Source organism: Branchiostoma floridae, chromosome 17 (genome assembly GCF_000003815.2).
Source record: "Branchiostoma floridae strain S238N-H82 chromosome 17, Bfl_VNyyK, whole genome shotgun sequence".
Lineage (NCBI taxonomy): Eukaryota > Metazoa > Chordata > Leptocardii > Amphioxiformes > Branchiostomatidae > Branchiostoma > Branchiostoma floridae.
This window is the reverse complement of record NC_049995.1, coordinates 13,769,630-13,781,748: the sequence shown is the minus strand read 5'-3', so window position 1 is coordinate 13,781,748 and position 12,119 is coordinate 13,769,630. Positions and strand designations below refer to the sequence as shown.

The following is a 12,119-nucleotide window of genomic DNA, read 5'->3' as shown; positions in this document are numbered from 1 at the left end:
ATGGACTTTTGCTTTACGTAACCAGGCATCTTATCCCTAGGCATAGTGTCTAAACATGCTATTAAATCTGCTTCCTGTTTTGCCTTATCTTATCCTGACATCCTTTCTCTCGTAGTCTAAATAAAGAGAGAAATCATTAACTGTGATAGACTTTCGCTTTAAGTAACAACGAGTCTCATCCATAGAGTCTTAACTAGCTATGAAATGTGCTTCTTCCCCATCTTGTCCTGTCATCATTTTGCTCGTAGTCTAAACAACAAACTAAGAAGTAGTCGAGTCTTACCCATAGAGTCTAAACATGCCATAAAATCTTCAAAATCCGCTGCTTCTTTTCCTGCATCAAATACTGCCATCATGTCCCTCGTGGTCTGAATAAAGTGGGAAATTACTAACTGAGGTACGTAACCAGGGACCATATAGGGTCCAAACATGCTATCAAATATGTCTCATCAAAGCTTTTGCTTCATCTTGTCCTGGCATCATTTCGCTTGTAGTCTAAATTCAGTAAAGTAGAAAATTGCAAACTGAGATAGACTTTTGCTATAACTAATCAGACATCTTATCCCAGGGTCTAAACATGCAATCAAATGTGCTTCTTCTTCATCTTGTCCTGGCATCATTTTTTCTCGCAGTCTCAACAAGCTAAGAAGTAGTGGAGTCTCATCCGTAGAGTCTAGACATGCCATAGAATTTTCAAAATCATATCCTGGCAACATTTCGCTCCAAGTCTTAATGAAGTAAGAAATCACTAACTGAGGTATCTTATCCGTATGGTATAAACTTGCAGTTCTACTCAAATCTACTCGTTCTTTTTCTTCATCTTGTCCTGGTATCATTTCGCTCGTAGTCTTAACAAACTAAGAAGTAGTCGAGTCTTATCCATAGAGTCTTAACATGCCATAAAATCATCAACATCTGCTAATCTTTTTGTTTCATCTTATCTTCACACCATTTGCTCGTAGTCTAAATAAAATGAGAAATCACTACTTGAGGTAAGTAACCAGTCATCATAGGCTCCGAAAATGCTATTGAATCTGCTTCATCTTTGCTTCATCTTATCCTGACATCGTTTTGCTCATAGTCTAAACAAACTAAGAAGCAATAGTCGAGTTCTTTGTTCCCATGTAACCGTCAGCCGTGTCCTGTCTCTCCTGTCTACTTCCCTGCCTGGCGGAACAGGTCTATGTTGTGATCGGTGGTGGCCCTTTCACCGTCTCCTCCAGCTCCCAGCAGCTCACCAAGCAGCATGGTGGAGATGTCCATGGCCACGTGCGGGGGGTTCCGTCGGGCACGGGCACCTGAAACACAGGATCAATACATCAATACATCAATACATCAATTAATCAATCAATGTACACATTAGTCAATGTTTGGAGAACAATGACGGCCCGCCTCAGCGAAGTCTGATATGCGGCGAGGATAAGTGAGAGTGAGCGAGAGTCAATGTTTACGCAGAGGATGTCACTTGATGACAGAAGAAAATGTCCAGACTTTCCATGATGTACAAAATGACCAATAAACTGGTTGACGTACCAACTGATAAGCTTTAAGTATCTAATACCAGCTCAAAAAAGAACAAGAAACAGCCATGACTTCAAATAACAGATCTAGAGTTATCAAGTCGAACCTAGGATTGATGTGTTTAAAAAAAATCATACTTTCCTAGAACTATCGTAGAGTGGAATTTGTTATCACCAAGTACAGTAGAGGCATCTTCTCTGAGTAGTTTTAAAGAACGCTTTGCAGATAGATGTTATTTCATATTTACATGTAACTCAATCAATTAGTGGCAACTGTTGTTTTTTTTCCCTGCAATGTGTTATTAATCAATCAATAAATTAGCAATGAATAAATCACTTAGTGGCTAAATATTCTGCCTAGCCTGCCATGTGATAGAAACATTCATCGACGCCTTACAATGGGGCCTTGAAACGTAAAGATAAATTAATTTGTCAATCAATAAGTCAACAAATAAATCAAAACATTGCTCAATCAATCAGTGGCAAAAAGTTCTCCCAGTAAGGTGTTCATTTACGCATTGCAATGGATTTCTCCAGCCAATTTGGTGTAGCCACAAAAAAATCGGCCAATCAGTCAATTGACCAATCAATTCATTGATCGAACAATTGATCAGCAATCAACAAGTCGGGAGCGAGTATGTGTCTTAGCAACATGCGGAAAGTATCTATAAATATACCTTATCACAGTGCAAACGTTAAGACCATATCATGCCTATACATAAACATGTTAACAGGAAAAATAAGAGACAATATCATCGACGTGACATGATGTTTATGTGCAATGGTATAGATGCGATCTATGACGTCATTCAAACTCATATCTCAGCTATAGCTACTACCATTCATATTTTCCGTTATCTTTAAACAAAAGCTAAGGCTGGATGATGTATGGTCAACGTCGTCCATTCACAATATCTTAGGTGTCTTGGCTTTGAAGTTGAAGTTGAAGTGAAATGAAGTTTTGCCTATGAAAATACATAAACTTGCGTTTTAGAGAGTTTTTTGGATTTTCAAATTTTCCCGGGGATCATGCCCCCAGACATCCCTAGTTTGGCAACCGCATTCGGCGCTCGCCTCTGGCCACAACCCTACTTGGGGGGCTAAGACCAATGAGTGTAATGTCTCATTTCCAAATCACGCATCTGTTGCACTCTACTATTACAGTTCAGCACAATGCGGGTGTTTTAGTTCTAAGGTGCCGTGTTTTTATAGTCAACATCGACAATTTACAATGCCCTAGGTGTTCGCAGTTCTAGGGACTTGAAGACCAATGAGTTACACTGTCTCATTTCTGAATCACGCATCTATTGCACCCTACTATAATATAATTACAGTTCAGCACAATAGGAGTGTTATAGTTCTAAGGTGCGGCGTTTTTGCAACCGTGCCCACGCGCACCCATCTGGTTTATCTCAAGCGGACCCAATTAAAACTCGTCTTTCCCCTCTTCATATGTGTAAGCGGGAAGTGGAGCCACACTTGCCGACAGACCTTGGCACTGTGCCCTGTACGGAGAGACCTTCTCTTCCTGTATCTCAGGTGATAATGTAAAAATAACCACCTCCAAGCGACGTTTTGATCCACCCAACAGACGTACACAAGCTTCCTAAAGCACGACTCTGTTTCCGTTCTTCATTAATCTTCATCGCTTCCATCCGTGAATGTCTCAAACATGACATTCTAGACGGATATTCATAGTTGTTAACGATAGATCTTCCTGTACATATTTAGAAAATGCACGTAGGTGGAGAACACGAGCTTCCTATAAACACTGTATGTTGTCAACAGGATGTAAAGATTATCTGAACATGTAATAGTTACCCCATGGGCGGGGCGAGGTTTCTGTATATATCACCAGGCCCGCCCATCGAGGGGTTTCTAGTCTCCCCGAGACACCTTCTAGGTGGAGGGCCTGGTGATATACACAGAAAACGAGCCCAAGGCCATGGGGTAACTAACTTAGCCCATGGCATACCTCCCCGAAGCTTTTCTAGTTCATCAGCTTTACAAAATGTTACTTTATTTTGTCCTAAAAGTCCACAATCTTTCTTGTTATTGCTTGAAAAGCTGTGACAGACAGTGTCAGGATGTAACAACACACGGTCAAGACCTTCCCGGTCAAGGTACCCGGAGAGACAGAAAGTCTGGTGATATTCCTCTGGGCAATTAGAAGTGAAGAGTGGGATTGGTCAGTTATCACATGACACAATTCTAGTCCCAGAAGATGGGCTCAAAGGTAAGCTAGGGTTGGTCAGAACAGGTCACATGCGTATAGCACCCACACTTTTCAGGCTGATATCACCACAGTTTTCTTGATATCACCACAGTTTTTTCCTCATTTGCATGAAATAGCAGCACAGTTTTTTTCGTAGCACCATACTATGGGATATATCAACAGAAAATGGGGGCTCCTCATTGGCTGAGGGGAAGTAGCCATGGGCTAAGAAACTCTTACCACATGATGTCAAGACGATGTTATTTGGAAGTAAAGTCAATAGTATGTTTTTTTTTTCTTTTCTATTCAGCCACGAAGCACAGATGAGGGTTTGTTATGAAAGCGAAATATACAATAGTTGAATTTAGTGTATCCACTGTTCTTCAGGAAAGGTGTTGGAAGGTCGAGGCCTTTCCTCTCCTCCCACCTCTTTTCCTCCCCAATCGCAATTTTTTTTCATCCGGTCGGAGTGAAGAAGTCGAACTTATATTTTCTTCCTCGGCTACTTGACTGCTAAAAGCTATCGTTTTATTTCTACCTATACTTCTCCTTCTACACAGTACATGACAAAGTGTCTCACGGCACATCGCGTCCTGGGAAACAAGGTGCAGCTAGTGTGGCAGGTGGTGGTGCGCAAAAAAAAATAGTAAACAAACGAAGGAAAAACGAAGTGAATGAAAAAAACTTTATGATCATCTACTGTTCTTCAGACATAGTGTTGAAAGAATGAGCCTATCCCTTTCCGTTTTTTTGACTATTGACACAAATCTAAAAAATAAAATGTCTATAAATTTCCCTTCTTTGTTAGGTATACATTTAAGGACAACACTGCTTTACTTTGTTTGCAATTAGCCGGCTTTTGACTATTGACACAAATTTAGTAGAGCAAGTAGAGGCTTAAGTAGAGATGGATTTAGAATAGATTATATTTCACTTTTGATTTGTCTATAAATCACATATTCCTTCTTTGTTAAGTATACAATACTGTATACCACTGCTTTAGTTTCTTTGCAATTAGCCTTTGGGCATGAAATTACAATGAAGTTATTATCATTAATAATATTGACACAAATCGGTGCTTATTGCGTCCTACGTCAAACAGCAAGTTCTTTCTTTATTTGTTGTCATGTAAATCGGCTTTACACTTTATCACTTGTTCCATGGCAGGGATGCACTTAATGGAATCTATTCCAAAATAATATCTTTGAGACCCTGTATCTTGCTAGATTATAGTAGTTCTTACATAACTATACATCTCTATTGATATATTTAATCTCTGCAGGTTCAGTAGAAAATGACCATAATCTTTTGAGTGGCTTGGCCTGAACTTACATGACAAGTGGTTGAAACTGGGTCAGGTAAAGATTCGGCCTTGTCTGCAAGCTTAGAAAGTATTAGAGACAGAAAAGATACGGGTAAAGATGCTTTAATACCTGACAAGTAGTAATATTAGGTCAGACTAGGTCAACAGGATTTTCATAACTCAGATCAAAGAACAATTCCAACTGGTGACGTGTGACACCCGTAGGAGTAAAGCCACACATTAATTGCTGTTAAACCTGGAAGGATTATACATGTCAATTGGTATGGAGATTTTTTTGACATGTTAATCAAGTTTTATTCCTGTTGCTTGTATAACACGAATGCCTGGTCTGATACTTTGAAACACTATACATCTTCAGACATAGCGTGACGTCTAGATGTATTTACCAGGATAAATGGACAGGAAGCGGACAAACGTGTTTATAGTTTTTTGGTGGATCATTTTCTTCTTCGTTAAATCTTCAAGCATTACTTTAATGGTATTTATTGTTTCATGACCGACAAATAAAAGGCAAAATTGGCGGTGAAATATCCAGGTATTAGGGGAGCCCTCCGCATGTCGTCTGTGGTTTACTTCAATCACTCGTCATTATTCAAAAGTAATTGCCGATCTCACGGGTGGTTTGCTGTACAATCATCCCTTAAACATGTATGCTTGTGTTGACAGAGCGTTATGACCCTCTGAATCTTCACTTAAAGTAAACTTTAAGCTTGAAATCCACAAGTTTCATACTTTTCTTCTCGTTAAGTAAGGTGAAAATAAGATAAAAGCATTTGGAGGTTTAGAAACATAACAAACGATGTCTTTGTCAAAATATTCTTCTTGATTTAAACACGAATTTTGCAAACCATTTATTTGCTAAATAAATAGCTTGCTACTTCAGAAACTTCTAGACCGGTCATGTTTTATGTGGATAGAATGCCGACAGAGGCATAATTGTAAACGGTTTATACCTCCCTAAGAATGCCTGTGTATGCAAATACCACGTATGTCTGCTACATCTCTTCAAAAAGAAAACACTAGAAGTATTACAGAGAGGTCCAACGACCCCTCTCCCCAGCATACGGCAAACAGAATGAAAAACTTTCTTAAATCAGATTCAGGGTAATTCTGGCTATTTCGTAAATTTGGAAGAAGGTGACGGACGGTCACCGAAAAGTCTGTGATGATAAAGCATTGGTTGTGTAAAAAGAGTCTCTTTATTCAATGACGTACCAACCTGATGATAGAACCTATTCACGGATATATAGTTTTAAAGTTTCAGCCAGTTTTTGCTGCAAAGCATACTATTTTGAATAAACCAGTAATAAAACTCAAAGGCTGGGCAGGTCACGATAGCAACGATAGCAAGCACTACTTTGCTTGCAAACATTTATGCAGCGGTCAAGAACCATCGTCAAAAGCCGGCTTTGTGCAGTTTCAAATTACGAAGTGTTGGCGTTTAGTAAAATTGACGGGTAGTGGTTTTATACACGAAAGGATATATGTTAAAGAAGGTCGTAGGCCTCTTCTGTAAGGATAAGGTTCGATGGTAAGTGGGCAGACTTTCCTGCTCCAGCCTAAATAACAGGGTATCCCATCTGGTCATTAGGTGAAGAGCAACAGATGAGGACGTTTGGTTTTGACTCCTAGGTCGCTGATACGTGCCCTTTCCAGAAAAACTTACCCGTGTGATCATTACGTTGGGAAAGGGCCATGGCCCGGGGTCTGTCGCATAATACTGTAAATGAAGAAATGTTCGCGGTGGTTTAATGTTCGCGGTTTTCGCGGTGACTGCTTCTCCGCGAACTTAAAACCACCGAGAACATTTTTCTATGGCATTAAGAGACTACAGTGCATGGTGCTACCGCGAAGTTAAAACCACCACGAAAACTCCCTTTTCCCGCTATCGCGAAATTAAATCCCCGCGAACTCATTTACAGTACATGCTTGGCTTTTACTGGGGCGACGTATATTCTTCCGTTAAGAAAATCTTGTAGTATTTCTCAATTTTTGAAAATCGTTTCATATCTATGATTTCTTGACATGCATCTATACCTTCTGTTGTGCCGAATGTCTGGTGTAGACGGTTTGACGGTATTTCTACTACCATTATACGATAGTGGTTAATTATGTTCGATAATGTTCGCTAATAATAAAATAGAGTCGACAATGAATGTATAGCTGACATTTCATCTACTTTCTGAGGATGCTATCCCTATCGTTTAAACCACCATCTTGCTTTCGGACTGCACTGCAAAACCTTGTAGTGGCAGTGCTTCCACTGACAGTTTTTACAAGTCTCAAATAAACTTGTGTAAGATTGTGCCCAGTGCGGCCCTCTGCTTCTGGCTCTATTACCAGTTCCTATAAATCAACCTCCAACAGATCATTCGATGATATAAAATAGTACTAAACTGGCCAATGAGTGTAGTCAGCCAAGAGGTGTAGATTTGCCATATATTAGGTAAACGCAATCCTAGGCCGGCTTCACTCCTCTGCCAGCTTTTAATACTATCTTATATGTATATGTTACTGTAGGATCTGCTCAGAAATTACCTATGAATTTTATACCCCTGTTACGTTTGGCGAAAATCGACCGGACGACGATTCTGCGGCGATCGCCCGAGCCTCGCTTATAATGATAACTTTATTGCACAACAGTTGTACAAGGTACAAAGTATGGCTTATATGTGACAGGTTTTCAGGTAAAAATACGCTAAATCCTTTGTCGATCTTAAATATTATATTAATAAGCCCGAAGATGGTGGATAATGTGACAGGGTATTAAAAAGCCGAACTCACCAACGATCGCTTTCTTCATCAGCATGTTCAGTAGTTCGCTCCCTCTTCTCGTCCCTTCTCCGCCGTACGCTCGATCGTACCGATCGTAGCCGAGAAAACTGTCGAGCGCCTCCTCCTCTCCGCACCCCTCACACCCGGCCCCGACACCTCGGAGGACCGCCCCGCTACTGCCCAGGAGCATGGCGAGGAAGCTCAGGCAGAAGATGACCAGAATCAGCTTCGGCGACATGTTTTTTCTTGACCAGTTATCAGTAGGCTGTCTTATGAAGTCGTCTAACTCTCAGTCTTGCCGTTCGTGCGTCAAGTCAAGCCTCTTCTCAGCAGCTTGCTAAACCACGCTAACTTTATATCTCCGTCTGTAATTAGATGCGGCGACCGCCACCAATGCTGATGTGTAATATAACACGTTGGTTTACGAACACAATACAAATGAATAAAGCAATCGGCATTCACAAACGTATCGGATATGACGCACATGCGATTTGCAACACCCACACAGTTTATCCTTAACCTGTAGAAAGTTTGCATGGAAGCTCATCTGTGTAAGAACAATCCATGTTGGAGACTATAGAAAGTTTGTAATAGGATGTCGACAACTTTTGTCAGTATCATTGATCCGAGTGGATATTTTGCTTAGGAGGTATCCTACGATTTGACTGGTGCTTCTTGTGGACTGAATATTTTTGGTATTTTCTAATGGCAACTTCAGCGCCAAATTATTTTTTTTTAATATCAAAATCAGATTTAATATGCCGGTTCTTATGAAATAGAAGGAATTGATAGCTGATCACAAATCTTCGATTGAACAGTAAATTAGCGTTTTTGGGGTCAAATATTTTTTTGATCTGTTGTTAAATTTTTAAATTTCATATTTTATGTATTATGATCAATGACGCATTAAGTTTTGGCAAGGGTGCATGGAATTCATACATAGCCATCAGTAAATATCTCGTTCATTAAGGAACAGGAACTTATTTTTGGTAAATTCTAACTGTCCGACGTAGAATTACATAAACTTAATTTGCGGAAACGATTTACACCACCATTTATGTATTCATGTCAGGGTCCTGGAATTGTGGTATTTCTATTTTCGCCACACTATTAATAACCTGGAATTAAGGTATTTCTACTCTAGTCTACTCTATATCAATAACGACATCAATACCTTTTCTAAGAAAAGAGGAATAGAATCTAGGTTAAAGGTTTGTACGAAAAATACGTTGATAAAATGGTATTTATTACGTCGTTGATATCCAGGGTTAAGAAAACTTTTTATCCATCTATCTTGTTTCGCCAGTAGTCAAAATGTTGTTGATGTTTCTCGAGTGTTGTGATTCAAGGCGTTGGCTATAAGAACATCTGATTTATATAATTGTTATAATTTTCGCAGATCATTCTTTGTCTTTGATTCATTCATAACTGTTTATTTGGTCTAGGGCGGCTTGTTTGAAGAGCAAGTTAGGTCTTGATATTTGCAAACATCCGAAGCTTTGTTATTAATATGGTAAAAATATTTTCTATGGTTGTTTTTGTTTTTACCTGTAAAATGTGTAATTCATGCTTGTATAACGTACTTGGCAAAGTGTAAGTAGCTTCATTTTTCAACTCTCGACATGTTGATTTTAATCTTGACTTCCAAAAAGGGTAATTGTCCTGTGACTCAAAGTGTTTTAGGCTCCCAGGTCAGCTGTACCTTGAGGATCGAAGAATTTTCCCATTCGGAGCGGGGGATTAAGGGCACAACCCGCCGTACGTGCAAATAACGTGGGCAGTCTTTTGGGATCCGTAAGTGGTAAGTACCGCCTCCGTACGAACTCGTAGGGAATACGTACGACGGATTTTGGAGCACGTAGACACGCCGTAGAACTTGACGTGCAAGCAGAACCTTATGTTGTCGTGTTGACGTACTCCCTCCCTGCTCTTGCCAGTCGTCCCATACGTTTTCAGAAATACGTAGCGGACGTGGCCTCCCGAAAACGTACGGACAAATTGCACATACGGTGGGTTGTGCCCTTAGCTAAGCTAAGCTAAGCTAAGCTAAGGGCACAACCCGCCGTATGTGCAATTTGTTCGTACGTGTTTTTTTGGAGGCCACGTCCGCTTCGTATTTCTGAAAACGTTCAGGCTGTACAGTGCAGGCGCGTCGCCCGTACTGGCACATACGGGGGTGAATCCACAGCCTGATGACACACAAAGTTTGCCTGCACGTTAAGTTCTACGGCGTGTCTGTGTGCTCAAAAATCCGTCGGATTCTCTACGACTTCGTACGGAAGCGGTACTTACCACTTGCGGATCCCAAAAGATTGCTCACGTTTTGGCACGTAGACAGCGAATACGTATTTGCACGTACGGCGGGTTGTGCCCCTAGCGTAAGGCCACACCGACCTAATTTGTGGATGACATCCTGTGTCACTAGGCAGCAGGCCGTTATCGTGACAACAAACATATAATTACATATACAATAGAACATGAACATATAATGTTAAGTAGAACGTTGTTGATGTTTCTCGAGTGTAGTGATCCAGGGCGTTGGAGCTATAAGAACAACTGATTCATATTGAAATATCATGATTTTCCGGATCTTCTTTTTTTTTATTTATTCATTGGTTTGGTTGTTTAGTACGCACAGCCAGGGCTGCTTGAACTAGCTTTTGGATATTACAAAGGGCAAGGCCGCTGACAAAAACGGAGACAATACAAATAGAATTGGACCAGGACAGGATACTTATGCCTTTGTCTTTGTTCACTCGTAACAGGTTATTTGGTCTAGGGCGGCTTGACTGATGAGCACGTTACCCTTTGTTATTTGCAAACATCCGACGCTTTTGTCTTTAACATGATATCAATATTTTCATAGCTGGCTCTTACTTGTGATACGTGTCATTTGTGTGTATATAACGTGCTTGATGTAGTGTAAGTAGATACAAGACTCGACATAAAGATTTGAAACCCATTAAACTGAAAAGGGTCATAAATCTATGGCTTAGTTCGGGAGAGCTGCACCTCTGCGTACGACCAAAGAAGTTGCCTGTGTTATAGCCTGAGCGAAAAAGATTTAGCAACTTAGCAATGATTAAGTCCCTAAGGAGTAAACCAGCTTGTTAAAGAACCCGACATACGTATCGATAAGAGTAGAGGTAGTAGGTCCACCTGACCTGTACGAGATGACCAAAATGTCGGCCCAGTCTTACGCCATTGGCTAATCGTAATTATAAGTGTTAGATTAATCGTATATTCATGGCTCACAATGCGTATGCATTAGATCTAATTTGGGCCCTAAATCTTTTTTCAGTTCTTGTCGGTATCGTGGCGTTTTTAAAGTGTTTGAAATGTCTTAAAGTTCTTCGACCTGGGTCACACTGACTTAATTTTATTGATAACTTCCGCGCTCGTATTGCCTGTTCTTTAAAAACAGCTGTGGCCACATGTTACACAACAGCATCCCTTGTCAATCAGCAATTAGAATTTCATACTTTCCAGAGGATCTGCTCTCCAGGGCATGGGGCCACAGTGCCCTTCTTTCTTCGAAGATAAGAAAGGTATTATAAACATGAATGAAATGAACAGGCGACGATTGTCTCCCTTACAGTCTTACTGGAGGTGAACACAAGACAAAACAAGCCATGGAAAGAAAGGTCTGGATGTTTAGTCCCCAGCCGTTTTGCTGGATTTTTGTTCGCCCGCGCGCATTAGTTTTTGGGCCTCCAGAGGATGTCATCCATAAAATTAAGTCGGTGTGGCCTTAGGCAACTAACCATATTTGCGTATGCGCACTTTAGACCATCGGCCTTCTTATAATCCCATTTTTTCAGTATTTTTTAAATGCGTCAGTCGTTCCCAGGTGCGGAATCAGACGATGCAGTTCCACTTCGCTGTCCTATTAAACTGGAGGGCTCGTTTCCGTGGTACGCAGCGCCCTTGTTCCGTCTTTTTTTTTTTTCGCCGGCACGCATTAGTTTGGGGGTCTCCAGAGGATGTCATCTATATATTTAAGTCGGTGTGGCCTTAGACAACTTACTGCCAATGTATCAGACTTCGTATGCGCAGTTGCCGTCTTATATCATCCACCTTTTTGCCATATTTTTCTCTAATGCGTCAGACATTCGCAGGTGCGGAATCAGACGATGCAGTTCCACTTCTGCTGTCCTATTAAACTGGAGGGCTCGTTTCCGTAGTCTGACGCAGATGGCCCACCCAAGTGCGTGAACAGGAGCGGCTTGGATTACAGATGATTGAAGCTATCGCACTCAACAAGGGCATGCTAACAAGCAAGGGG

At 40.8% G+C, this 12,119-nt stretch overlaps 1 protein-coding gene across 1 annotated transcript; it reads right to left on the bottom strand.

Annotated features, from left to right (window-relative positions):
- Positions 1–1,050: 1,050 nt before the first annotated feature.
- On the bottom strand, positions 1,051–8,148 carry LOC118404795. The gene is made up of 2 exons (XM_035804140.1): positions 7,844–8,148; positions 1,051–1,298 (listed from the first exon to the last, which is right to left on the bottom strand). Exons 1-2 carry the CDS (start codon positions 8,070–8,072, stop codon positions 1,156–1,158), a joined length of 372 nt encoding a protein of 123 aa, XP_035660033.1. The 5' UTR covers positions 8,073–8,148; the 3' UTR covers positions 1,051–1,155.
- Positions 8,149–12,119: the final 3,971 nt, after the last annotated feature.

Bases quoted from the DNA above. Each gene is read 5' to 3' on its own strand.
- LOC118404795 (XM_035804140.1), bottom strand. From the start codon at position 8,072: ATGTCGCCGAAGCTGATTCTGGTCATCTTCTGCCTGAGCTTCCTCGCC. The intron at 1,299-7,843 runs GTGAGTTCGGCT...CCTGTGTTTCAG, and splicing joins GATGAAGAAAGCGATCGTTG to GTGCCCGTGCCCGACGGAAC.